The sequence below is a fragment of the Pan paniscus genome, chromosome 23, assembly GCF_029289425.2.
Source record: "Pan paniscus chromosome 23, NHGRI_mPanPan1-v2.0_pri, whole genome shotgun sequence".
NCBI lineage: Eukaryota > Metazoa > Chordata > Mammalia > Primates > Hominidae > Pan > Pan paniscus.
The window spans coordinates 56,187,611-56,214,328 of record NC_085927.1 but is presented as its reverse complement, the minus strand read 5'-3'; the positions used below and the strand labels follow the sequence as shown (position 1 = coordinate 56,214,328).

At 58.6% G+C, this 26,718-nt stretch overlaps 1 protein-coding gene across 2 annotated transcripts in view; it reads left to right on the top strand.

Annotated features, from left to right (window-relative positions):
• CELSR1 (cadherin EGF LAG seven-pass G-type receptor 1) overlaps window positions 1-26,572 on the top strand; it is a 185,724-nt gene extending 159,152 nt beyond the window's left edge. The window contains exons 21-35 of one of the 2 annotated variants that reach the window (XM_034951717.4): window positions 644-848; window positions 1,737-1,904; window positions 3,970-4,096; window positions 5,427-5,627; window positions 9,842-10,016; window positions 13,280-13,392; window positions 13,839-13,918; window positions 15,365-15,491; window positions 16,102-16,227; window positions 16,740-16,834; window positions 18,289-18,392; window positions 18,600-18,749; window positions 19,244-19,468; window positions 19,729-19,990; window positions 20,798-26,572. In XM_034951717.4, the coding sequence (XP_034807608.3) occupies window positions 644-848; window positions 1,737-1,904; window positions 3,970-4,096; window positions 5,427-5,627; window positions 9,842-10,016; window positions 13,280-13,392; window positions 13,839-13,918; window positions 15,365-15,491; window positions 16,102-16,227; window positions 16,740-16,834; window positions 18,289-18,392; window positions 18,600-18,749; window positions 19,244-19,468; window positions 19,729-19,990; window positions 20,798-20,807 (2,168 nt within the window). In that variant the 3' untranslated portion in view covers window positions 20,808-26,572. Of the gene's footprint in view, window positions 1-643; window positions 849-1,736; window positions 1,905-3,969; window positions 4,097-5,426; window positions 5,628-9,841; window positions 10,017-13,279; window positions 13,393-13,838; window positions 13,919-15,364; window positions 15,492-16,101; window positions 16,228-16,739; window positions 16,835-18,288; window positions 18,393-18,599; window positions 18,750-19,243; window positions 19,469-19,728; window positions 19,991-20,737 lie in introns of both variants that reach the window. The other variant, XM_034951716.4, reaches the window with a different exon arrangement.
• The last annotated feature ends 146 nt before the right edge of the window (window positions 26,573-26,718 follow it).

Here is a 26,718-nt window from a genome sequence, read left to right as displayed (position 1 = left end):
TGTGTGGATGGAGCACGTGTTGTTTATCCACTCACCTGTTGACCCATGCCTGAGTTGTTTCCACCTTTTGGCCTGTGTGAATGGTGCTGCTGTGAACATGGGCATAGAAGTATCTGGGTCCAGGCCGGGCATGGTGGCTCACGGCTGTAATCCCAGCACTTTGGGAGGCCGAGGCGGGTGGATCATGAGGTCAGGAGATCGAGACCATCCTGGCTAACAAGGTGAAACTCTGTCTCTACTAAAAATACAAAAATTAGCCAGGCGTGGTGGCAGGCACCTGTAATCCCAGCTGCTCGGGAGGCTGAGGCAGGAGAATGGCGTGAACCCAGGAGGCGGAGCTTGCAGTGAGCCGAGATGGCGCCACTGCACTCCAGCCTGGGCGACAGAGTGAGACTCTGTCTCAAAAAATAAATAAATAAAAATAGAAGTATCTGGGTCCCCGCCTTCAGTTCCTTGGGGTGTATACCCAGAAGCGGGTTTGCTGGGCCATGTGGTAAGTCCTGTTTTTGATTTTTTGGGGACGCACAGTACTGTTTTCTGTGGGACATCTGTTGGTTTTTGAGAAGCACCTGCTGGCACTGACAGCAGTCTTGGGGAACACAGGTGCTCCTGCCAGAGTCCTCACCCTCTGCTCACATTGCAGAAGGCCCCCTGCTGAGGCCGGCTGGCCGGAGGACCACCCCGCAGACCACGCGCCCGGGGCCTGGCACCGAGAGGGAGGCCCCGATCAGCAGGCGGAGGCGACACCCTGATGACGCTGGCCAGTTCGCCGTCGCTCTGGTCATCATTTACCGCACCCTGGGGCAGCTCCTGCCCGAGCGCTACGACCCCGACCGTCGCAGCCTCCGGTAAGGCCTGGGCACGGGGCACACGGGGAGGGCCCGTTCTGGAGGCTCCTGAGGCTTCCACAGGTCAAAATCCTGATCCTGATCAAGCACAGGTCTTCACAGTGACATTTCACCGTGACCCTGGCCCAGAGACAGAGACCATTGCCTTGTGGTGTTCCTTGGAGGGAGATTCTGGGTCTGCCATAGGATACCACACCCTGGAACGTTGCACACCCTTCGCCTGGGCTCATCCTGGTGTTTCTGCCAGAAATGCCCCCTCCCCAGCATACACCCCATCTTGTGCCCAGAGGGACCCCATTCTGTCCCCACACACCTGGCCCAAGGCTGTCGTGGGTAGTGCCTGCTGCTGGCCCCGGGGTTAGGTCTGCTCAGCTAGTCCTGGCTGGAAAGGATGAATGTCCCAGAAGCAGCTTTGCAACCTGCTCGGTGGGAGCAGCCCAAGGCTCCGCCCTTCTTCTTCCTGCCATTTCACAGATACTTCCCTGGCTCTGGGATCCTCGTGTTTACATGGTTCTCAGTGACCGGGTGATTCATCCCCATGAGCTGCCATTATTTTGGTGTCTTTTGCTGGACACTGAAACCATCCCCTGTGATTCTGCCATTAGCTATTACGGGCTGTGACATCTTTGCACCTGTGCCTTCTCTTTCTTTTTAAATTTCTGAAGTCCCAATTTGACCCAAAGGTGACACCTCTCTCTGTGCCCTGTCAGTGATAAAACCTGCCCTAGGGATGAAGATACTGTGGGGTCCGTGGGTCCGAGCTCTCGGAGTGTGATTCTGTCTCCCCTAGAAACACATCATGGCGTGTCCTCAGGGCATTTGTGCGCTGGATTTAAGCAGATGTTTCCTAACCGTGTTTGTCCCCGTGCTCTGGCTTCTTGACCTCAGGTTGCCTCACCGGCCCATCATTAATACCCCGATGGTGAGCACGCTGGTGTACAGCGAGGGGGCTCCGCTCCCGAGACCCCTGGAGAGGCCCGTCCTGGTGCAGTTCGCCCTGCTGGAGGTGGAGGAGCGAACCAAGCCTGTCTGCGTGTTCTGGAACCACTCCCTGGCGTAAGTGCGACGCCGGGAGCCCCATGTGAGGGCTTTGCCAAGGGAGAGTGCCCCCGCAGGGTCGGGGGCTCAGTGGCAGAGCGCCCCAAGAGGACGGTCTCTTGTGGTCTGTGTTTCCCCTTTTAGTCCCCCGTGGGGCAGTGAGCCTCCTGCTCTGCTTCTGTGGGAACATCAGAGACCTCCCCTAGATGTCCACACACAGATGCACACAGACCTGCACGTGGAGATACAGACGTGCAGGCGCACAGAGATCCCTCAAGGCTGACACCCAGGAAGGGGACCCCTCACCTGCGGGACTCCCGCCATGCAGCGGCCAACACTAGTGTAGTGCCCAGTTCACCGCTGGATAAGACAGGCCCGTTCCGGTCACACACGCGAGACAGAACCCAGAGACTGGCCTAAGAGCCCATCTGCTGACGGTCTTGCCCGAGAGGCCAACACAGTCCAGCTGTGGGGACTGGCTTCACCCCCAAGAGGCCACACCTGGCTGCAGCACAGTTTATCTGGCCCGTTTCAGAAGCAGCGTCAGAGAGTCACAGAGTGGCGAACGCAGGAGGCCGTGCGCGAGAATCTGTGTTCTAGCATCCATGCAAGCGAGGGAAAGGCGTTTCGTCATTAGAAAAATGCAAAATGAGTGATTCTCACCCACACGTGAGACTGGATTCAGCACCACAGTGTGGCTCCCGTCTGCTGGGAGCCAGTAGTGTTTGTGCCTTGGTTTTGCTTTTTAGCTGCAGAGTTCACGTGAGGTGTGGACATTTGAGTTGCTCTATCGTTACAGGGAGCTTGCCTTTTCTCTGCTGGTTGGTTTTCACTTTTGCTTTCTCTGTTTAGAAGAAGGCACTGGAACGGGGGTGTGGTGGGAAGGGCCCTGTTGCCGGGATGGGAGCACAATCTGGGAGGGGAAGACCCACTGCCTCCCCACACACCGGGAGGGAGTGCCGGGAAGGGGAGACGCCATGCAGGAGTCAGGCTTGAATCTGCGGAGCGTTGTGCATCTGGGGACGTCTTTGCAGCAGGAACGCTGCCCCCATCACAGTTGCCCTGGGCACAGTGAGGAGCCGTGAGTGGGGGCTGTGCTGGGGGCGGCGCTATGGTGAGCGAGCCCGGTTAGCCCAGCCTCATTCTTCTCCTGCTTCTGTGCTTTCCAAGTTCTAGTTAATAAGCAACCAGCATGGCACCTGGAATGTAGTAGGCGCTTGGCTTATAAAAGAGAGAAGAAAGGAACCCCTTTCACCACGACGGACGTCAGGCCCGGCTGTCTGTCTTGGGCATTCATCTGCGTCCTGGCAATTAGCTCCAGCTCTAATGACCTGCTCTCTGCTTTATGTTGCACTTATTATTCCCAGATTGTAAAGTTTGTGCCAAACATATTAATGCTCACATCCCATTTTACAGATTAGCAAAGTAAGGATCTGAGAGGTTATGTGATTTTCGCAGAGTCTGCGAGGGCAGGGCCCTGTCTGAAGCTGAGACACACCTTGTAACACCTTGTTATTTGGGGCTTCCCATCAGTAAAACGGGAGTCATAATGGGGCCCTGGCTTCTGGGCAGTTCCCATAAAACATTGTGCAATCTGAAGATGAAAGTGTCAGAGGAAGGTGAGATGTCCTTTCTGAAAGCGTCTGCCCTCAGAAGGAGACGGGACCGCATCGCAGCTGTGTGAACCCCGGGGCAGTGGTTCCAGCGGCGGGGCGGACGCGAGACAGCCCCATTTGAGTTTTGCTGCTAGATGGCACGTAGAACTTGAACTTCAGAGGGTGCTCCTTGGAGGCCCTGACCAGACACAGAAGGGAAGGGAGACTGTTCCCATGGTCCTGCCTCCGCGGCAGTGAGGCTGCTCTTCTTACAGCCAGGTGGCTCTTGTCTTCGGTGCAGGGGGCTGGTGAGGAACACGATGGGGAGCAGCCTGCGAGGGCGCTGGGCTTTCAGCACTCACGGCACCTGCTGTTTGGTTTGGCCAGGATGGCCTGGGAGCCCCCAGGGCTGGGCAAAGGCTGCCCTCTACAGACTCATGGGCAGAGGGAACCGTCTTACCCCTGCCCCTTCTCTCTCCTCTCCGCAGCGTTGGTGGGACGGGAGGGTGGTCTGCCCGGGGCTGCGAGCTCCTGTCCAGGAACCGGACACATGTCGCCTGCCAGTGCAGCCACACAGCCAGCTTTGCGGTGCTCATGGACATCTCCAGGCGTGAGGTGGGCATCCTCCCATGGCCACTGTGCCCTCTGGGCCTACCCCCAAACCTGCCCCTCCCCCTCAAACCTGCACCTCCCCGCCAAACCTGCCCCTCCTCAAACCCGCTGAGCCTGCCCCCAAATCTGTCCCCTCCTCAAACTAAATCTTCCATTCTAAGTGCTTGGAACAAAACAAATCAACTGATTAAAACACATATTCGAGGATTGGCCGGAGTCTGAGGATTTCCATAACAAAGCCCCATTATAAGGGTTTTCAGAGAGCCCTGGTTATGTATTAAACCCCGGAATGGCAGACCCAAAGCTCAGGCTCCGAGGAGCTCTCGGAACCTGCCCCTCACTTCAGTGCGGGTCTGTTGGGCGGTGCTGCTCCCCACCTGCTTTGATCCTAAGGGAGGTGACAGCTGCTGGGCGCTCTCCCTCGGGGCCACACGCAGGGCAGCAGGACAAAAGGCTGGGCGGCTAATGTTTAACCTCTGGCATTTTAAGCGGCCTGGGAATGTGAGCCGGCCATTGTGGGCCTGCAGATGAATTGGGGAATGGCCGGAGCGCTGTCCTGGCCTCCCGTTATCCAGACAGGAGGGAGGTGGGAGCCAGCCTGGCCACAGCCTGTGTGGGACCCTGGGGTCTAGGAGTCAGAACCAGGGGCCTGGGTAGCCTCCCCCGGCCCCTCCCCGGGTTTGCACTGTGGCTCAAGGGCCCAGGCCACTGTCCTTTCCGAGGGCTTTTTGATGTGAAGTGGCCCTGGTTTCTGTCACATTCTTGGAAGGGTGAGTCAGCCCTCAGGTGGGGCTGGAGGAGGGCAGCGGCCTCTTGTGCAATATGCAGGTGAAGCTGACCCGCCTCTGCCCCTGTCTCATGGGCAAATGTCACTCCCCAGCAGGACCCAGCCTGGAGACGGGGTCAGTGATTAGTGGAGTTTGTTCATATGTGGGCGGGGTTGGGGCTTGTCTCATGGCCAGGATGCCAGGTGACATGTGGGCCAAGGAAGCTGAAATTGAGGCAGAAGAAAGGAGGCTGGAGTGAGAGTCCGAGGCTCCCATGGCCTGGGCGCCCCAAAGCCAGAGGTCTCTGAATGGCCCCCAAGCCAGTGGAGGGAGCCTGGCGTGCTGCTACAGGCCCCAGGGATGCCCAGGGCCCAGGGCATTGAAGGAGCCTCAGGAGGGGCAGTTCCAGGCCCAGAGCCATGAGCACTCGGCCTCCCCAGCCCAGCCTGATCCTGCCAGCCTTGATCGTTTCATAAGCAAGTGTGTAATTTATCTCTATTATGCAATTACCAGATCTGAGCCTCGGCCCTTACCTTCTCTCCTGCCTTTAACCCTCCCGCCCACAGAACGGGGAGGTCCTGCCTCTGAAGATTGTCACCTATGCCGCTGTGTCCTTGTCACTGGCAGCCCTGCTGGTGGCCTTCATCCTCCTGAGCCTGGTCCGCACGCTGCGCTCCAACCTGCACAGCATTCACAAGCACCTCGCCGTGGCGCTCTTCCTCTCTCAGCTGGTGTTCGTGATTGGGATCAACCAGACGGAAAACCCGGTATGGCCACTCTGCTCCCCTCCCCACTGTCTGGGCCGCACCTTGGAGCAGCTACCATAGTCCTGTCCTGGCCACTCCAAGCACCCTGGCTAGCTCCTCCTCACTACCCCCACCTCCGCTTCACAGACGCCCTTTCAGGAACGTGCCGGGTCACAGGCTGTGGGTGGAGATGTGGGATTCACTGGCAGGCCCAAGCACTTTGACTCTATTGGGAGATGGGGGGCCCTTTCTTTCTTTCTTTCTTTCTTTTTTTTTTTTTCTTTTTTTTTTTGAGAGTCTCGCTCTGTCAACCCAGGCTGGAGTGAAATGGCACGATCTCAGCTCACTGCAACCTCCACCTCCCAGGTTCAAGTGATTCTTGTGTACATCCCCAGGAGAATACAACTCTTGTCAAAAGTGATTTAAGGGCAGTGGCTCATGCCTGTAATCCCACCAGGATCCCTTTGGGAGGCTGAGGCAGGCAGATCACTTGAGGTCAGGAAGACCAGTCTTGCCAACATGGTAAAAACCCAATCTCTACTAAAAATACAAAAATTAGCTGGGCGTGGTGCTGGGCACCTGTAATCCCAGCTACTCAGGAGGCTGAGGCAGGAGAATTGCTTGAGCCTGGGAGGCAGAGGTTGCAGTGAGCAGAGATGGAGCCACTGCACTCCAGCCTGGGCAATAGAGCGAGACTGTCTCAAAACAAAACAAAATGATTTAAGATGTAGAAAGACTGAATAGTCCTATCACCATTAGAGAATTTGCATTGCAGTATAAAAACCACGGCCAGGTTGGGTTTATCTTAGGAATGCAAGGATGGTTTAACATTTTAAAAATCTATGAATGCCATTTACCTCACCAGTACATTTAAGGGAAAAATATTATTTTTCTCAGAAATGTACAAAAGAATTTTGATAAATGTTATGCTCATTAATGATTAAAAAGAAAGAAAAACCTTTGAACAGACTAGGACTAGGGGAAACTTTAATCTAATGAAGACATCAACAGAAAACCTGCAGTTGACATAAATAACAATGGGAAGATACTGGAGGCATCCCCTGTAATGTCAGGAGCCCACTCACATTCACCACTGTGGTGCAGGGTGGTCTTGCCAGTGCAATGAACAAGGAAAACAAAAGCATAGAGATCAGAAAGGAAGAAACAAAGCTGTCATTATTAGGTAACATGAAGGATCTCATAGAAAAAATCTAAAACAGTCTACAGGCACGTTATGAGAAACAATTAGGCTGGGCACGTTGGTTCATGCCTGTAATCCCAGCACTTTAGGAGGCCGAGGCAGGCAGATCACTTGAGGTCAAGGAGTTCGAGGCCAACCTGGCCAACATGGTGAAACCCTGTCTTTACTGAAAATACAAAGATTAGCTGGGCATAGTGGTATGCACCTGTAATCCCAGCTACTTGGGAGGCTGAAACACGAGAATCGCTTGAACCCGGGAGGTGGAGGTTGCAGTGAGCTGAGATGGTGCCACTGCACTCTGGCCTGGGCAATAGAGTGAGACCCTGTCTCAAAAAAAAAAAAAAAAAAGAGCCTGGCAGCAGGTGGACGACGGGCAGAAGATCAGAGCAGTCTGATAATGCGCAGGCCTGGGAGGTGGGGTGGAGACCCAGAACTGAAGCCAGGGCACTGGGCACGGGGAGAAAGGAGGGACAGGACCAACCGGTTATGGAGCAGGCAGGAAGGAGGAGTCAGGGGAGTTTGACGTCTCCAGAAGGGAGAATGAGTAGTTGAAGGTACCACCCATTGAGAGGCAGGGTCTGGGTGAGATGGGACACCTGCGGAGGCCAAGGAAGGTGTGGCGCATGAGCCAGGGAGGCCGCCTCCAACTCGTGGGTGGAGACGGTGTCTGTGGGGCTGGACAGGCCCTGGGAAGGGAAACGGAATAAAAAGACCAGGCTGGAACCTTCCGGCGAGCTGCTCAGGGCCGCGTGCAGACCTGAGCTGCTCCTCCTTTTTTACGGCAAGCAGTGGGACCAGACCCCTTTCACATCAAGAGGGAAGGCGGGCACCCCCACCTCGCAGGTCACCCTTGAGAAGCCTCCATGGCTTCCCAGCAGTGGTAGGTGGAGCACCAGGCCTGGCCCATGAAGGACGAGCCCCGAGGCGTGTGTCAGACCAGCCAGGGCCAACCTTCCCCGCCGCCTCCCAGGTGCTTCCCGAGGCCGAGGCCCCGGGCTGGCGGGGGCTCCGTGTGCGGGGCCCATATGGCAGGGTCGCTGCTCCTGCGGAGAGGTTTCTTCACACCCGCAGCCGGGCGCATCCCCGCAATGGGCACGTTCTCATCCGCGGATTGGACTGGGAGGCCTCTGAGAAGTGTGCGAATTTCATCTCAAAACCCCTCTAGTGTGCTTTTGAGTGGCGTGAATGGGGGAGAGGGGAGTCGGTGCAGGCCACTCCCTGCAACTCAACACCCCAGCGAAACTGAGGCGGCCCCTGGGTTCCGACACTGACTCATCGCCTGCCGGAGTGAGCGCTGTCCCGGCAGCCACGCACGGCTGAGCATGGAGAAGGAAAGGGTGACCCGGCAGCGTTCTAGGGGCTTGGCAGCGTGCCTGGGCTTTATGGTTTTTTTGTAAACCCACAATCCTATCTCTGGGCGAGGTTTTTCATCTCTCAGAGCGCTGGCAGGCTGAAATGATTTATTATGCATCCGCTTTTGTCTTTGTTCTATTTCTGGAAAAGGTGGTACATTGGTTACGGAAGCAGGTACGACCCTGCTGCAGCCAGGATGGCACAGCCCTCGCACTTTCTGTTTTCAAAAGGTGGTTTTGTGGGTTTACTTTTCACATTATTTGAAGCAGCCATCCAGCCAACCAGCCTTCTCACCCCCTTCCTTTTCCTAAGCCAGTGTGATTTCCACTCAGGAAACCGGGGTGTTTGGTGTAGAGTTCGCCAGCCACACGCTCGCGCCTCGTCTCCTGACCGAGGCCACGGTCTGAGGCAAAGGGCCTGTCTCTGGCATAACTTGAGCCTGCGTTCCCTGCTTTGGTTCCTGCTCTGTTCCGTATCTGACAGATGCGATGCTGACTTGGGGCCCTCCACACCTCGGGGGCGTTGTTTCTGGAGGGTGGCTGGCCCTTCGAGGCTGATGTGGCAGCAGGGGCACCCTTAGGGTGCCGTGACCCAGTGCCTGAGCAAAGTGGCCTTAAGCCTGGGGTTGAGGCGGGGGCCCTCGTTCTCCTCCTACGCTTCTGTGTCTGTTAAAGGATATCTCCCTGGGACCCCCTGCTAGGGTGGACTGATGGGATGGCTGCTGAGGATTAGACAGTGTGTCCAGAGCAGGCCGGTTGGGGGTGGGGTCAGGGTGGTGGGACCCTCCCAGTGCTCCCATTGCTCCCATTGCTCCCATCTCCCCCATCTCCCCCATCTCCCCCATCTCCCCCATCTCCCCCATCTCCCCCATCTCCCCCATCTCCCCCTTCTCCCCCTTCTCCCCCTTCTCCCCCTTCTCCCCCTTCTCCCCCTTCTCCCCCATCTCCCCCATCTCCCCCATCTCCCCCATCTCCCCCATCTCCCCATTCTCCCATTTGGCTGATTCAGCCTCCCGGGACCCAGAGGGGAGCCTGCCATCCTCTCCCAGCTGGCGGCAGCTTTGGGAGCACTGGCTGGGGCAGCCTCTCCCAGAGCACTGGGCACGAAGCTGCCCCTCCCAGAGCGCTGGGCGTGAAGCTGCCCCCCCCACCCCAGAGCACTGGGTGTGAAGCTGCCCCACCCCCCCCAGAGCGCTGGGTGCGAAACTGCCCCCCCCACCCCAGAGCACTGGGTGCAAAGCTGCCCCCCCCCTCCGCCCAGAACACTGGGTGCGAAGCTGCCCCCCCCCCCGCCCAGGGCACTGGGTGTGAAGCTGCCCCCCCACAGAGCGGTAGGTGTGAAGCTGCCCTGGGGCCACATCTTCAAGTGCAGTTCCGGGGCACGTGGGACTGGGTTTGTGTTCATGGCCTCGGAGACTAGTCTCTCTCTCTGTCATTCTCACGCTGCTTTCTGTGTCCAGGCAGGCAGGGCTGGCTCACCTGCTGGCTCAGCTGCTCCGTGGATGTTGATTTTCAATTCCTGGCTCTCAGCCATTGGCCAGACATGTAGCCCTGCTCAGCTGAGGACAGACACATAGGGTGGTCCGAATCGTGAGCTCTCCCACCCCCCACCCCTCACTCATGCCTGTCTGGCCTCAGCCTGGGATGCAGGGGCCCTTGCTGAGTGGCCCCTCCCTGCGCAGTTTCTGTGCACAGTGGTTGCCATCCTCCTCCACTACATCTACATGAGCACCTTTGCCTGGACCCTCGTGGAAAGCCTGCATGTCTACCGCATGCTGACCGAGGTGCGCAACATCGACACGGGGCCCATGCGGTTCTACTACGTCGTGGGCTGGGGCATCCCGGCCATTGTCACAGGTGAGGACGCACAGAGTGGCCCTGCATAAAACCACAGATTTCCAACAGACCCCAGCTGTGCAGGAACGCTGCCCTCCTTTCTCTTCCCTGCCCAGCCCCAATGCTTGTCCAGCCCCCAGCAGAGGAGGCCTCGGCCCTGCACGCTTGTCTGCACGCACAGGGGCACTTGCAGACACCTGGGGCGACGTCTTCTGTGAGGTGTGAGCTCCTTGAGAGCTGGGTCCAGGTCTGTTCAGGGTTATTTCTGCAGCACTTAACAGACAAAAGTTCCACGTCTCCACATGGGAGGGATGGAGGGAAGAGCAAGTGAGTGCGTGAGTGTGCAGGTGGATGGATGGAGGGGTGAGTGAGAGGATGAATGGATGGGTGGGGGGTAAGCGAGTGGCTGGATGGATAGGGGGTGAGTGGCTGGATGGATGGGGGTGAATGAGTGAATGGATGGGTGGAGGGGTGAGGGAATGAGTAGATGGATAGATGGGGTGAGTGAGTGGATGGATGGATGGGTGGGGAGCAAGTGGATGGATGGATGGATGGGGGGGTAAGCAAGTGGCTGGATGGATGGGGGGTGAGTGGATGGATGGATGGGGGGTGAGTGAGTGGATGGATGGGTGGGGAGCGAGTGGATGGATGGATGGATGGGGGGGTGAGTGAGGATGGATGGATGGGTGGAGGGGTGAGTGAGTGGATGCATGGATGGGTGAGTGGATGGATGGGTGGAGGGGTGAGTGAGGGATGGATGGGTGGATGGATGGATGGGGTGAGTGAGTGGATGGACGGGTGGAGGGGTGAGTGAGTGGATGGATGGATGGGGGGGGTCAGTGGATGGATGGATGGATGGGGTGAGAAGATGGATGGGTGGAGGGGTGAGTGAGTAGATGGATGGGTGGGAGGTGAGTGAGTGGGTAGATGATGGATGGATGGGGGTGAGTGGGTGGACGGAGGAATGAGTGAGTGAGCAGATGGATGGGTAGGTGGATGGAGGGATGGGATTAGTGGATGGGTGGGTAGATGGATATAGGGATGGAGAGACGAGTGAGTAGATGGGTGAATAGATGGATGAGTGGGTAGCTGGATGGATGGAGGAGTGAGTTGAGTGGATGGATGGGAGGGATGAAGGGATGAGTGAGTGAGAAGATGGGTGGGTGGGTGGATGGAGGGATGGAGAGGTGGGTGGGTGGGTGGATGGATGGATGGATGGATTGGATAAGTGAGTGGATGAATAGGTGGATGGGTGGAGGGATGGAGAGATGAGTGAGTGGATGGGTGGGTGGGTGGATGGATGGGATATGTGAGTGGATGAATAGGTGGATGGAGGGATGGAGAGGTGAGTGAGTGGATGCATGGGTGGGTAGATGGATGGATGGGATAAGTGAGTGGATATGAATAGGATGGTTGGAGGGATGGAGAGATGAGTGGGTGGATGGATGGATGAAATGGGTGGGTGGATGGATTGGTAGCTAATGGATGACAATGAAATGAGTAAATGGATGGGTGGGTGCAGTGGGTGGATGCGATGAGTGAGTGGATGAATGAATTAGTGAATCAGTGAGTAGAACAAACAGTACTTCCTCAGCACACATTTTGCTAAAAATCAGAAAGTCGGTTTGCTCCCTACTGAGAAAGATCCACCTTTATTCACAAAAAGAAGAACCCCTTTTCCTGGGTAATCCCTGGGTTCTGGGGATTAGATGCAGTCTGAGGCCAGAGGCACTGGGGTGGGGGGGTGTTGCTCCCAGGGCAGCACCCAGCAGCCACCCTGGGGCCAGTGCCATGGTCACTTGCTGGACCGTCCTGGTCTCCACAGCAACGTCACTGACCAGCCTCCAACCAGGCAGGCTCCTGGCTAGGGTGTTCTGATGTGACTCATCTCCCTTACTCTAAGGGACCCTGAAGAACCTTTTTCACCTCCACCCAGGGCCGCTGAGGTGGGGGCAGGTTGGGCAGGGTGGCAGCCGCCACTTCCTGATGTGACAGGGAGGCGATACCTTGCCTAGATTAGGTGCTTACTGTGAGAGACGCTGAGATGAAGAACATGGCCTAGAAAGGGGCTCGTATGGCTTTGTGGAAAAGCCACCTCGATGTCCAGGCGGAGCAGGTCTCTGCGATGCCTCTGCCCTTTGGACTGTAAATCCAGATAGTTCACGTTTCCTACTTGCTTTAAAAACAGGTTTCAGTTTGTTTTGTTTAACACTTAGGTCTGTCTTGCACAAGATCTTAAAATAACTCCCGGGGAGCCTCAGACTGAGCTGCAGGCACTGGTCACTGGCTGCTGCCTCGCCTGGCCATCCAGGGCTTCCGTGACTGTCCTCAGTGGTCCTGGTTAACTGGCTCCTCCAGAGGGCAGTGGGAAGTGCTGGAGGGTGTTAAACAGGAGGGAGCTGGGATCTCTTAAATATTTAAATAAGGAGAATAGGGAGGAGCATAGCCTAGGCCAGGGTGGGGCAAGGGGCACAGAAAGACCAGGTCTCACCTGCTGGTTGCTCCTGTCCCAAGTGCCACCTTGACGCTCTGCATGGACAGGCGGATCTGGCTTGTCACACGGTGGCTGGGAGTGACAACTGTGCTTCAGAGCATTTCTTCCCCTATCTAAACAAGCAGCTCGTATAGCAGGCTCGGTGGTGAGGCAGTTTCGGGGGTGTGTGTGTGGTGTGCACGTGTGTATGGTGTGTGCCTCTGTGGTGTGTGTGTATATCTGTGATGCGTGTCTGCACACGGTATGTGTGTCTGCATGCGTGTGTATAGGGTATGTACATGTGTATGGCATGTGCACGTGGTTGGATGTGGTATGGGGGTATATGCGTTCCTCACCCGCTCACATATGGCCCTGTAGGTGACACCGTCCTCCATCTGTTTTGGGGCGTCATCCCTTGCACCTTGGGTCCATCATGGCCTCCTGACCTCTACATGGCCCAGCTGGCAGGGTCCTCCCAAGCACCGTCTGCCTTCACGATCCCTCCTGCACCATCTCACTGCCACCCTCCAGGGTCTCTGGTCTTCCTCTGCAGCCCCCGGCCCAGATACGCCCCCTGCCTCATGGGGCCAATCCCGGAGCAGCTCCTGCCACCTGGGCCAGTGAGCCTGAGACCCTACACGGAGAGACTGTGCTTGGAGGGGCCTCGGGCTGGCTCCCCGGACTCCTTGCTCCTTCCTCTGAGAAGGGAGATGCTGAGTCCCCCATTTCACCCCACCCTGGCTGGTCCTTGGCATGGGGTGGCCACTGGGCACGTGGCCCTCACCCTTCCCTTCCTCCCCGCTGTGTTCAGGACTGGCGGTCGGCCTGGACCCCCAGGGCTACGGGAACCCCGACTTCTGCTGGCTGTCACTTCAAGACACCCTGATTTGGAGCTTTGCGGGGCCCATCGGAGCCGTTATAATCGTGAGTGTGGGGCCTTCACGGGAGTCCGGGTGCCCCAAGCATGCATGAGCTGGAAGGGCTGTTCTGGGCTGGCTGGGGCCACCAACTCCTCTGAGCAGCCGACGGGGGGCAGGAAGGGCCACCTTGTGACAGTCAGCAAAGCCGCCAGGGCCCTCCCGGACCTCACCCTCTGATCGTGGATTCAGGTCTCGCGTCGTGTCCACATGAGACCATCTGCGTCCAGCACCCAGGAGGGTCCCGCACAGGCAGGCTGGGTGTGGTGGGCGCTGTGGGGCAGTGGGTGGACAGGTGTGCTTCGCCCCACAGGCCAGGGCTCGGGTCCTCCTCACCCAGCCACCCCTCCCTGACAGGGCGAAGGGCCTCAGGCGCTTTTGGCAGTTGGAGGTCTGCAGTGACGAGAGAGAAGAGTCGGCGACCTGACATTGATCGGCTTGTTTTGTTTTCAGATCAACACAGTCACTTCTGTCCTATCTGCAAAGGTTTCCTGCCAAAGCAAGCACCATTATTATGGGAAAAAAGGGATCGTGTAAGTGGGGCTGAATCTGACCGGCCAGCCATGTCGGCTGGGCCCTGAGACCCCAACATCCAGTCTCTGCGGGGTGGGGCCCCATGAGAGCGTGTAGGCCTCATGGAGGAGGGCTGGGGGCAGCCTGGGTGAGCCCCAGGGCTCGAGAGAGGTTTGCCACGTTGCACCTGCAGGGGCTGGGGGAGGTTAGCCGAGGGGAGGGGGTTGGGGGAGGTTAGCCGAGGGGAGGGGGTTGGGGGAGGTTAGCTGAGGGGAGGGGGCTGGAGGAGGTTAGCTGAGGGGAGGGGGCTGGAGGAGGTTAGCTGAGCGGAGGGGGCTGGGGGAGGTTAGCTGAAGGGAGGGGGCTGGCAGCCAGTCCTGGGCCTCAGTCCCTCCCGCCTGGCACAGAAGTATTGGGCTGTCTGGAATCCCCATAGTGGAGATGGGTGGGGTGGGGGAGATGAAACTTTCTGGTGGGTGGTGAGGGTGTTGCTGAGGCCACTGGAGTGGAGGAGACCCCCCCCCACCCCACTGTCAGAGGGTGCAGTGGAACAGGGGCCCAGCACAGAGGGAACCTCCAGTGTTCTAGGGAGGAGAGGGGACCTTCGAGGCCCCAGAGGAGCAGGTGGCACCACGGGAGGAGTCAGCACAGCATCCAGGAGCCACGACAGGGTCAGGAGGGGTTGACGGGGGCATCTGTCAGACAACAAGGCCAGCCCCTGGTGACCTGGTAGCTGAGATAGGACTGAGCCAGGGATGGGCGAAGGGATAATGCTTGCGCAGGGGCTGGGTGCCAGGAGGAGTGTGAGGCTCCCGGCCCGGGAGGAGAGAGCCGAGTCTGAAGGGGGGTAGGGTAGAGAGGGAGAGGCAGTCAGTGGCCTGGAAGGCCGGATGTGGGGGTTGCACAGGGGGCCTGGGGCCTCGTCAGTTCCTCATCTTCAGTGCCATCCATGACCTGTGGACCTTGCGGGCTCTGTCACCCTGATTCACTCCATCCCCTCTGAACCCTGGGAGGGAATGCGCCTTTGTCTTCCCCTTTTACACATGGGGAGACTGAGGCAGAGCTCAGGAAGCTGATTGCAGGGTCACAGCTCAAGGGCAGGCCCTGGGCTCTTCCTCTCGCCTCTCCACAGAGTATCTCACGGGAGCTAGTGCAGCCATGGGCGTGGCTCAGGCCCCCTGGCCTGGTGTAGTCTTCACAGCTCCTGTTTTCTCATTTGCTTCCTAATGTATTCCACCACCATCCCCACTAACACGAGCTCTGTCTGGTTCCCGGATGAGTCTGTACCTGGCTATGAGGGGAGGAAGGGAGCAAGGTGGATGATGGCTGGGTGGACAGGTGGACGGACAGATAAATGGGCGGACGGGCAGGCAGGTGGACAGGTGGACAGGTGGACGCGCAGAGAGGGAGGGAGGAAGGGAGCAGGTGGTGGCGATGGGCACAGGCCTGATCCTGCCCTCCTGCAGCTCCCTGCTGAGGACCGCATTCCTCCTGCTGCTGCTCATCAGCGCCACCTGGCTGCTGGGGCTGCTGGCTGTGAACCGCGACGCACTGAGCTTTCACTACCTCTTCGCCATCTTCAGCGGCTTACAGGTAGGTGACGGCCGAGTTGCCTGCGGGACCCCTGCCTGGCCGCCGTGACACCATCGCTGTGATGCAAAGCAGTGGAGGCCTCTGCGGTCCCAAACCAGCCCTGCCTGGGTCCCGCATGGGGGCCTCCTGTGGCTGCGAGGACTCAGTCCCTTGTGCAGCCGGCACGGGGGCTGGTGCCTCCTCCCCACTGTGTCTGGGGACGATGACCCTAGTGCCAGGCCAGCACAAGTCCACTTGTGTCTCCAGGGAACAGAAGTGGCCATTTCTAGTCATACCAAGGGCCACACAGCAAGTGGACTTACGACACAGTGGGGACCCCAGAGGGGCCCCAAGGACTGTGGAAGGAGTGCCCAGAAGACTGGCCTGAGCCGGGGCCGTCACTGCCTCCAGCACACCGGGGGTCTGGCCCAGGCATCTCAGTTTCTGAGCTCCCCCACCTGGCCTCCAGATAGCAGCAGTCCCTGAGGAGGGGAGGCCTGGCCGTGTCCTGGGCCGTGTGGCCGGACATGTTGTGTGCACTCAAGGCTGTATGCGCATCTGTGCTGGGGCGCCTAAGGGCAGGTGCCTAGGGAGGCAGCAGCAGGTGCTGACCCCACCTTCCTCCCCCCAGGGCCCCTTCGTCCTCCTTTTCCACTGCGTGCTCAACCAGGAGGTCCGGAAGCACCTGAAGGGCGTGCTCGGCGGGAGGAAGCTGCACCTGGAGGACTCCGCCACCACCAGGGCCACCCTGCTGACGGTAGGAGACACCGGGGACACCGCGGGACTGGGAGCTGGGCGGCATCTCGAGTGGCGGGGGAGGGTGATCGAGCCTCAGCCCCAGTCCTGCGGCCCGTGTGCCCCTCACGGTGGGGATGGCAGAGCCGCCCACGGTGCACGGTGTGGCTGCCGCGTCAGAACCAGAAGGTGATAGAATCGGCCAGACGGGGCCTGGGTCGCATCCTAACCCTGCTCTTCCAGGCCTTAGAAAGAGAGGGTCAGGACCACCGAGGATCCTGACCAGAAGCAGTGGCCGTAGGGAGGGCGGCAGCCCCTGACCACAGCGTGGGCCAGGATGTGCTTCTCTCAGCTTCCAGGAGGCTCTCGTTTGCAGTGAGGGTTGACTTCTTGGGGCCAGCTCCTCCTGTGTGCCAGGCAGGGGCCCAGCCAGGGTGTGGGTGTGGGGGGCTTGCCGTGGGGACAGAGTCATTCCCCGTGGTGGTCATGTGGTGGCCACCACCTGGCACTGACCAGCTCCTCCCCTCCCTTCAGCGCTCCCTCAACTGCAACACCACCTTCGGTGACGGGCCTGACATGCTGCGCACAGACTTGGGCGAGTCCACCGCCTCGCTGGACAGCATCGTCAGGTCAGGCCGCAGCTCCAGGTTCGGGGAGGTGGCTCTCGAACTCCCTCAGGTTTTGCCCCTGCCACCCCCACCTGTGTCCTGCCATTCAACCAACATCACCTTCCACCCCCAACTTTCCACCCGCACCTTCCTCCCCCCGCACCTTTCCTCCCCCCGTGCACCTTTCCTCCCCCCCGTGCACCTTTCCTCCCCCCCGTGCACCTTTCCTCCCCCCGTGCACCTTTCCTCCCCCCGTGCACCTTTCCTCCCCCCGTGCACCTTTCCTCCCCCCCACCTTTCTTCCCACCCGCACCTTTCCTGCCCCCCGTGCACCTTTCCTCCCCCCCGTGCACCTTTCCTCCCCCCCGTGCACCTTTCTCCCCCCGTGCACCTTTCCTCCCCCCGTGCACCTTTCCTCCCCCCGTGCACCTTTCCTCCCCCCCACCTTTCTTCCCACCCGCACCTTTCCTCCCCCCCGTGCACCTTTCCTCCCCCCCGTGCACCTTTCCTCCCCCCGCGCACCTTTCCTCCCCCCATGCACCTTTCCTCCCCCCGTGCACCTTTCTTCCCCCGTGCACCTTTCCTCCCCCCGTGCACCTTTTCTCCCCCCCGTGCACCTTTTCTCCCCCCCGTGCACCTTTCCTCCCCCCGTGCACCTTTCCTCCCCCCCGTGCACCTTTCCTCCCCCCGTGCACCTTTCCTCCCCCCCGTGCACCTTTCCTCCCCCCGTGCACCTTTCCTCCCCCCGTACACCTTTCCTCCCCCCGTGCACCTTTCCTCCCCACCGTGCACCTTTCCTCCCCACCGTGCACCTTTCCTCCCCACCGTGCACCTTTCCTCCCCCCGTGCACCTTTCCTCCCCCCGTGCACCTTTCCTCCCCCCGTGCACCTTTCCTCCCCCCGTGCACCTTTCCTCCCCCCCGTGCACCTTTCCTCCCCGCCACCTTTCTTCCCACCCGCACCTTCCCTCCCGCCCCGTACCTTCCCTCCCTGCCCTGCACGTTCCCTCCCCGCCCTGCACCTTCCCTCCCCCTGCACCTTCCCCCAACAACCTTTCCCCCACCAACTTCCCCCCACCAACCTTTTCCCGTGCAACCTTCCCCCCCGCACCTTCCCCGCACTGCACCTTCCCCCCGCAGCCTTCCCCCCTCCACCTTCCCCCGACAACCTTTCCCCTGACAACCTTTCCTCCCAACCTTTCCCCCAGTACCTTCCCCCCAACCTTTCCCCCCACCACCTTCCCCCCCAGCCTTTCCCCCACCCAACCTTTCCCCCCACCACCTTTCCCCCCACCACCTTCCCCCCACCCAACCTTTCCCCCCACCACCTTTCCCCCACATACTCGGGAGGCTGTTTTGTCTGTGCTGTTGTTGGGAACACAGAAGGGGTAGGGGCAGAGAATCTTCCAGATAACTTTCCAGCACCTCCTGTTCCCTGACGGATGATACTGAGCCCACCCTCCCTGGCCTCTCTAGGGATGAAGGGATCCAGAAGCTCGGCGTGTCCTCTGGGCTGGTGAGGGGCAGCCACGGAGAGCCAGACGCGTCCCTCATGCCCAGGAGCTCCAAGGATCCCCCTGGTATGGCTTCCCTGGAGGGGGAGGACCCCGTGGGTTGTTTTTCCCACGTCCCTTCGGTCACTGGAGAGACTGCCCCTGAAGAAGCACTAGCAGCCTCGCCACGAGCTCAGCGTCAGCATGCCAGGGGCCCAGTGGCTCTGCTTGGCCCTTGGTGCCACTCCCTCACCTCCCAGGGCCTGAGCCTCCCTGTCCCCTGTGCATCCACAGGCCACGATTCCGACTCAGATAGCGAGCTGTCCCTGGATGAGCAGAGCAGCTCTTACGCCTCCTCACACTCGTCAGACAGCGAGGACGATGGGGTGGGAGCTGAGGAAAAATGGGACCCGGCCAGGGGTGCCGTCCATAGCACCCCCAAAGGTGAGTATGTGGGGCACATTGGGCCAGGCTGGGCTGTGGACAGTAGGCTCGGGGCAGGCCTTGGCCATGGCTGGGTCCCTTCCTCCTAAGATATGCCCAGCAGCACTGCAGCCACATGAAAGGACAGCCTGGGGTGGGGGGACTCTGGTTGGGCTCCCCCACAGCCTCTGGAGGGCTCCTCCAGGCCAACCCCCTGAGCGGAGGCAGGAAATCTCAGGGGGGTCTCTGTGGACTGTCACCGCAGGGTCCAGGTGAGGCTGCCAGTGGGGGAGTAGCCTGTATGGTTACTGGTACAGATGCGGCGGGGGCTCCCAACAAGGGCCCTGCTGCCAGGACTCGCCCTCCTGGGCCTCAGTTTCCCCACCTTTAGGGTTCAGCCCTACCAAGCCTGCAGGTTGGGGAGAGGTGGGTCAGAGCCACCAGACCCATGGCTCTCAAGGAAGCAGCTCGAGTGGCAGTGCCGCTGCCTGCTGAGCACCGCTCTCGTGCCTCAGGGGACGCTGTGGCCAACCACGTTCCGGCCGGCTGGCCTGACCAGAGCCTGGCTGAGAGTGACAGTGAGGACCCCAGCGGCAAGCCCCGCCTGAAGGTGGAGACCAAGGTCAGCGTGGAGCTGCACCGCGAGGAGCAGGGCAGTCACCGTGGAGAGTACCCCCCGGACCAGGAGAGCGGGGGCGCAGCCAGGCTTGCCAGCAGCCAGCCCCCAGAGCAGAGGAAAGGTGCCTGGGGAGGCCGGGGCTGCAGTGAAAGGCTGGAGGACCCAGAAGGGCCAGTCCCTGGTCTGGAGGTGGGAGTGGGGCTGGGGCTGGTGGGGCAAGTCAGGGCCTGGGCAGAACAGACGTGGCCTCCTGGCCTAGCCCTGGGACCTGGGGAACCAGGAGGAAGGACAGGGGCTGAGGCTGGCTCAGATGCACACGGCCCAGCAGCTGCCCCCGGCAGCATCACCCGGACTTGACCTTGCCGTGTCTCCTCCTCCCAGGCATCTTGAAAAATAAAGTCACCTACCCGCCGCCGCTGACGCTGACGCTGACGGAGCAGACGCTGAAGGGCCGGCTCCGGGAGAAGCTGGCCGACTGTGAGCAGAGCCCCATATCCTCGCGCACATCTTCCCTGGGCTCTGGCGGCCCCGACTGCGCCATCACAGTCAAGAGCCCTGGGAGGGAGCCGGGGCGTGACCACCTCAACGGGGTGGCCATGAACGTGCGCACTGGGAGCGCCCAGGCCGATGGCTCCGACTCTGAGTGAGTAGCCTGGGCCTCCAGGGCGGGGATCACCCACTTCCCCCTTGTCCTGAGTCAGGAGAGAGAGGGGGCAGTGGTCAGGGACCTGACACCCACCTCACCTGGAGCCCTGAGTGCAGAGGAAGCCCAGGCGGGGATGGGGGAGGGGGGAGGCGCTGCAGCTGAGGTCAGGAGGATCCCCCGGAGATGGGCAGACCCCCTATCCTGGGGACACGTCTCAGGCCTCTGGGACTCTGAAGCCCTGGCCAGCCCCGAAATGCTAGGACCTAAGGTGCTGGGCTCTGCGTTTGATCAGCATTGTCTCCACCTGGGACCACTGCCACCCACCTTGCAGTTGAGGATACTGAGGGTCCCGGAATGCCAGGGGTGAAGGGGGCGGGGTGGAGCTGGGGTCCTGGCCACAGACCTCTCCCTGTCGCCCCTCCCTCCCTCCAAACTCACAAGGGAGAAGCCAGGTCTTAGAATGCCCCTTCCAAAAGTCACTGTAGAGATGGCCGGTTTCTAACGCGGATTCCTTGTGCTCTTCTGAGAGACCAGCAACACAGAGGCCCACAGGCTGGTCCTGGTCCCCTCTCCTGCCTCCCAAGGGCAGCCTCATCCAACATGAGCTTGCCCTCCCTGGAGCCCCCAGACGCCCCCTCTACCCTGATGGGGTGATCCTGCCCCCCTGTGTGACAACCTTGGGCCCCACCAAGCTGCTACCCTCACTGACCCTTCACCTGCTTGCTGGCTTCTTCCCACGCGCAGAGGCAGTAATGAAACTTCAATTTGAACCATCAGTAATGAAACTTCAATTTGAACCATCAGGAAACCGTGAGGCAAGCCCGTCACCCCATACAGGCTGCGGCATCACCCTCAGACCTTGGAGCCCAAGGGGCCACTGCCCTTGAAGTGGAGTGGGCCCAGAGTGTGGCGGTCCCCATGGTGGCAGCCCCCCGACTGATCATCCAGACACAAAGGTCTTGGCTCTCCCAGGAGCTCAGGGCCTGTCAGACCTGGTGACAAGTGCCAAAGGCCACAGGCATGAGGGAGGCGTGGACCACTGGGCCAGCACCGCTGGGTCCTAAGACTGCAGTCAGAGCCAGAACTGAGAGGGGACCCCAGACTGGGCCCAGAGGCTGGCCAGAGTTCAGGAACGCCGGGCACAGACCAAAGACCGCGGTCCAGCCCCGCCCAGGCGGGCATCTCATGGCAGTGCGGACCCGTGGCTGGTAGCCTGGGCAGTCCTTTGCAAAGGCACCCCTTGTCTTAAAATCACTTCGCTATGTGGGAAAGGTGGAGATACTTTTATATATTTGTATGGGACTCTGAGGAGGTGAAACCTGTATATATATTGCATTCGTGCTGACTTTGTTATCCCGGGAGATCCATGCAATGATCTCTTGCTGTCTTCTGTGTCAAGAAGATTGCACAGTTGTACTTGAATCTGGCATGTGTTGACGAAACTGGTGCCCCAGCAGATCAAAGGTGGGAAATACGTCAGCAGTGGGGCTAAAACCAAGCGGCTAGAAGCCCTACAGCTGCCTTCGGCCAGGAAGTGAGGATGGCGTGGGCCCTCCCCGCCGGCCCCCTGGGTCCCCGGTGTTCGCTGTGTGTGCGTTTGTCCTCTGCTGCCGTCTGCCCCGGCTGTGTGAATTCAAGACAGGGCAGTGCAGCACTAGGCAGGTGTGAGGAGCCCTGCTGAGGTCACTGTGGGGCACGGTTGCCACACGGCTGTCATTTTTCACCTGGTCATTCTGTGACCACCACCCCCTCCCCTCACCGCCTCCCAGGTGGCCCGGGAGCTGCAGGTGGGGATGGCTTTGTCCTTTGCTCCTGCTCCCCGTGGGACCGGGGACCTTAAAGCGTTGCAGGTTCCTGATTTGGACAGAGGTGTGGGGCCTTCCAGGCCGTTACATCCCTCCTGCCAATTCTCTAACTCTCTGAGACTGCGCGGATCTCCAGGCAGGGGTCTCCCCTCTGGAGTCTGACCAATTACTTCATTTTGCTTCAAATGGCCAATTGTGCAGAGGGACAAAGCCACAGCCACACTCTTCAACGGTTACCAAACTGTTTTTGGAAATTCACATCAAGGTCGGGCCCACTGCAGGCAGCTGGCACAGCGTGGCCCGAGGGGCTGTGGAACGGGTCCCGGAACTGTCAGACATGTTTGATTTTAGCGTTTCCTTTGTTCTTCAAATCAGGTGCCCAAATAAGTGATCAGCACAGCTGCTTCCAAATAGGAGAAACCATAAAATAGGATGAAAATCAAGTAAAATGCAAAGATGTCCACACTAAGTTTTAAACTTGACCCTGATGAAAATGTGAGCACTGTTAGCAGATGCCTGTGGGAGAGGAAAAGCATATCTGAAAATGGTCCAGGACAGGAGGATGAAATGAGATCCCAGAGTCCTCACACCTGAATGAATTATACATGTGCCTTACCAGGTGAGTGGTCTTTCGAAGATAAAAAACTCTAGTCCCTTTAAACGTTTGCCCCTGGCGTTTCCTAAGTACGAAAAGGTTTTTAAGTCTTCGAACAGTCTGCTTTCACGACTTTAACAGGATTCTGCCCCCTGAGGTGTAATTTTTTTGTTCTCTTTTTTTCCACGTACTCCACAGCCAACATCACGAGGTGTAATTTTTAATTTGATCAGAACTGTTACCAAAAAACAACTGTCAGTTTTATCGAGACGGGAAAAATGTAAACCTATTTTTATTACTTAAGACTTTATGGGAGAGATTAGACACTGGAGGTTTTTAACAGACATGTATTTATTAATGTTCAAAACACTGGAATTACAAATGAGAAGAGTCTACAATAAATTAAGATTTTTGAATTTGTACTTCTGCGGTGCTGTTTTTTGTCCACAAACACCCCCGCCCCTCCCCGTGCCCAGGGTGGCCGTGGAAGGGACGATTTACGGACGTGCAGCTGAGCTGTCCGTGTCCCATGCTCCCTCAGCCAGTGGAATGTTGTGCTGGAACTTTTTGTCCATTCCCTGGTAGGCCTGCCACAGCCTAGATGGGCAGTTTTTGTCTTTCACCAAATTTGAGGACTTTTTTTTTTTTTTTTTTTGCCATTATTTCTTCAATTTTCTTTTCTTGCACTGATCTTTCTCCTCTCCTTCTGTGACTCCAGTGACTCAGACGTTAGACCTCTTGATGTTTTCCCACTGGTCCCTGAGGCTCTGTTCACCTTTCTTCATTCTTTTTTCTGTTTGTCCTTCAGATTTGGTTATTTCTGGTGCTCCGTCTTCAAGTTCACTGATTTTTTTCCTCTGTCATCTTAATTCTGCTACTGAACTCACCCAGTGAATTTATTTCAAATACTGTAATTAAGTTTTAAATTTTCCATTAGGTTCCTTTTTATTTATCTGCTGGGCACTTCTGGTTTTCCACTCATTCCAAGAGTGTTCACCTTTACTTCATGAAGCATGGTTATAACTAGGACTGCAGTGAATTCTGGGATAATCTGAACGTTTGAGCATCTTGGGGCTGAAATCGTCTTTTCTGTTTGCATTTTCCTGGTTGTGTGCTGAGTAACTGCAGGTTGAATCCTCACTCGTCATGTGGAATGTTAGGTTAGACTCTGGGTTGTTAACACCCTCATTGTTAAGTGTCATTTCATGTGTTTGTTTCAGCAGCAGGCAACCTGGTTTAGGTTCTGACCACTGGTTCTGTCTCTCTTTCCACGAGCAGCAGGTCCACCACCAGGTCAGCCCTTGGCCTTGGCTGTGCTGTTTTGGGTTGTTGCCTGCACTCACAGGTGGGGTGGGCAGGGACGTGTGTCAGCACATGTGGAGAATTTGGGGGTCTGCTTCTCCAGCACTCTCCTTGCTGGAATTTGCCTTGCATTTTCTCACTTCTGGGGTCCCTTTTCTTGGTTTCTCTGTCCAGAAAGATGGGTTTCCCCCAGAGCTCTAGCCACCTGCACTGTCTCACGCTTCCACCCTTAAGGAAACAGGGCTCACCCTTAAGGAAAAGTAGTGACAGCAAAGAGAGAAAAATGGGAACCCCAACCCTCTCTAGTCCACAGTGCCCCCGTTTCCCAGGCCTCTCTGGAGTTGTTGCCCTGGTGCTGGCTGCACAGGACCACAGATTAGGGCCACCCCCGGGGTCAAATCTGAGAGAGGAAAAACCACCCATGTGCCTGAGGTCATTTTTCAAGTTGTTGCTTTCTCCTCAGTTCACCTGCTAATGTTTACATCCTAGAATGCTCAGTGGCTAACATGATAGAATATTTCTACCTCAACCCCAAAGCCATGATTAACAGGAAAATACTAGAAGCATCTGAGAGAGAGAAAGCAGTCCAGGCAGCCCAGAGCAGGCCTGTCCATCAGCCAGGCCAGGATGTCCACGTGAGGACCACGAAGTGCTCCGCAGAGCATCCGTAGCAGACCGTGATGGGTGAGGGCTGAACAAGCCCCTCTGTGATCCTGCCTGAACAGATAACAGCACAAACACCGGCCAAGCCACGGGACGTCGACTCCCCCGGCCCAGGTAACAGGGGTGACTACAGCTGCTTCAGTCACAGCTTCAGCCTCGCCTTGGGCTCCTCAGCCTGGAGACAAGGCTTGTTAAGACCCCCTAGGAGGGTCAGGCAGTGGTTCATGTCTGTAATCCCAACACTTTGGCTGGCTGAGGCAGGAGTTCCAGACCAGACTGGGCAACACAGCAGGACTCCATCTCTACAGTTTTTAAAACTTAGCACAGTGGATCATGCCTGTAGTCCCAGTGCTTTGGGAGGCTGAGGCAAGATCGCTTGAGGCCAGGAGTTCAAGACCAGCCTAGACAACATAGCAAGACTGTTTCTAAAACAAAATTAAAGTTAGCTGGGTGTGGTGGTGTATGCCTGTTGTCCCAGCTACTTGGGAGGTCAGGGCAGGACTGCTTGGGCCCAGGAGGTCAAGGCTGCAGTGAGCTGTGATCACACCACTGCGCTCCAGCCTGGGTAACAGAGCAAGACCCTGTCTCTTGAAAAGAAAAAAAAAGAAACCTCCCCAAGAAGGAAGGGGCTTGGGCCCAGGCAAGGCTCCGGCACAGGGCAACATGGGAGCCAGAGACTGGGGAGAAGGCAGGCTCAGGGTGTTTGAAACCAGCTCAGGGCCTCGGGAAGGAGCCTCCCAGGTGTGAGGTGAGGGGGCATCATCCTAGGACCCGTGTATCACTGAGATTATCCTGGAACAACGTAGGGGGAGAGGAGAGCGAGGGTTTTGCTTTCATTTGTATCACAAGCAGGGAGTAGGTGTAGGTGTACAAGCACCCAGCTCTTGGCCTGGAAGATGTTCCCCCATCGTCTTCATGGATAGGTGTGGCAAGGGGCTAAGGCCAGGCCACTGGGGGTACCCTTGCAGGCAGAAGGGGCTACCTAGCTGCCTGTGCTCCTGGAGGCCCCCAGGTCTTCAAGAAGTCATCTGAGGGGCACAGCCTCTGGAGTGTGCCAGCCTTGGGTGCTGGGGAGGGTAGGAAAGAGGCCAGAAGACCAGCCCGGAGACTTGGTCCCCTGGCCAACAGTTTCTGCTGAATCTCTGAGACATCGCACCAAAGCCCTCCAGAGTTGGCCAGTGGCCTTGTGGGGGGCAGGGCAGGCCACTGTGCCTGCTAGAGAGGGGAGCCCTGCCAGTCAGGAAGCTGTCACCATGGAGCCTGGGGGCTCAAGGGGGCAGAGGCAGGTTTGTGTCCCCGCTTCCTCCACTGGCCGACGCACAGGCCCTGAGGCTGGCAGGACGGTGGAGCCCGCTGGAGGTTGGAGCGGGGGCAGCCTTACCGCTGCTGGCCTGGTGCCCACACCACCTTCTGCCTGGCTGCCCCACCTCCCACCTACTCATGTTTCTGTGACGTGGGAGGGTTCACCTAGGGCAGAGCAGTAGGCACCGCAAGGGCTCTCCCACCGTCAGTTCCCAGGCTGGAGGCCCGACCACAGCCATAAATCAGGGAACCCCTGAGCCCAGGGAGGCTCCGTGCTGGGCTGAGCTGGCAGAACAAACGCGGCGCTTTAGCTCGGCCTCCATGCCCAGCTGGGCCGAGGATCCCCAGGGGCCTGTCTGGTCCCACCGGCCAGCACTCTGCCTGCCTGGTAGAGCTGGGGCTTGCCCCTGGCCAGGGCAGCACTGACCCCACACCCCCCACCTCCCCGCCCCAGCCCAGCAAGGGCCACGGCTCCACCTTAGGCCCCGTTTCTTCACCTGGCCTGCGGGGTTCTGGCCCACTCCTCACCCTCAGGACACTCCCTGCTGCGTGGGGGCCTAGGCTAGAAGGAAGGGTGCCCCAGGTCAGGGGACACCCAGTGGGGAGATGGGAGGAGGGGTCAGGATGGACAGTGGGCCCCATGGCAGCCCCCACCCTGACGCACCAGCAAGAACTCAGGGCATCTGGGCAAGGCCCTCTGCGCACCACCTGGCTGCCTCTGGAACCTTCTCACCCAGAGAAGGGGAATGCACCTCTGGTCCCCGCAGGAACCTGTCTCGAGGCACCAACAACACGCTAAGACTCCAGCCCAGCAAGAGGAAGGGAGCCAAGGACACAGGTCAGCGTCCCAGGCACCTACTCTGTAGTCCAGGACCAGGGACCCCAGCCCTCAGGGTGGAGCAGCAGGGATACGGGGGCAGAGGATGGAGCAGCTGGGACCTCAGGGAGAGGTACGCAGGTTGCCATGGCTGCGTCTGCAGTCCACCTGCCTTTCCATGCCAGGGGGTCAGTGATGTGGAGCCCCCTGGGCCCCAGTGGAGGCAGCGATCAGACTCTGT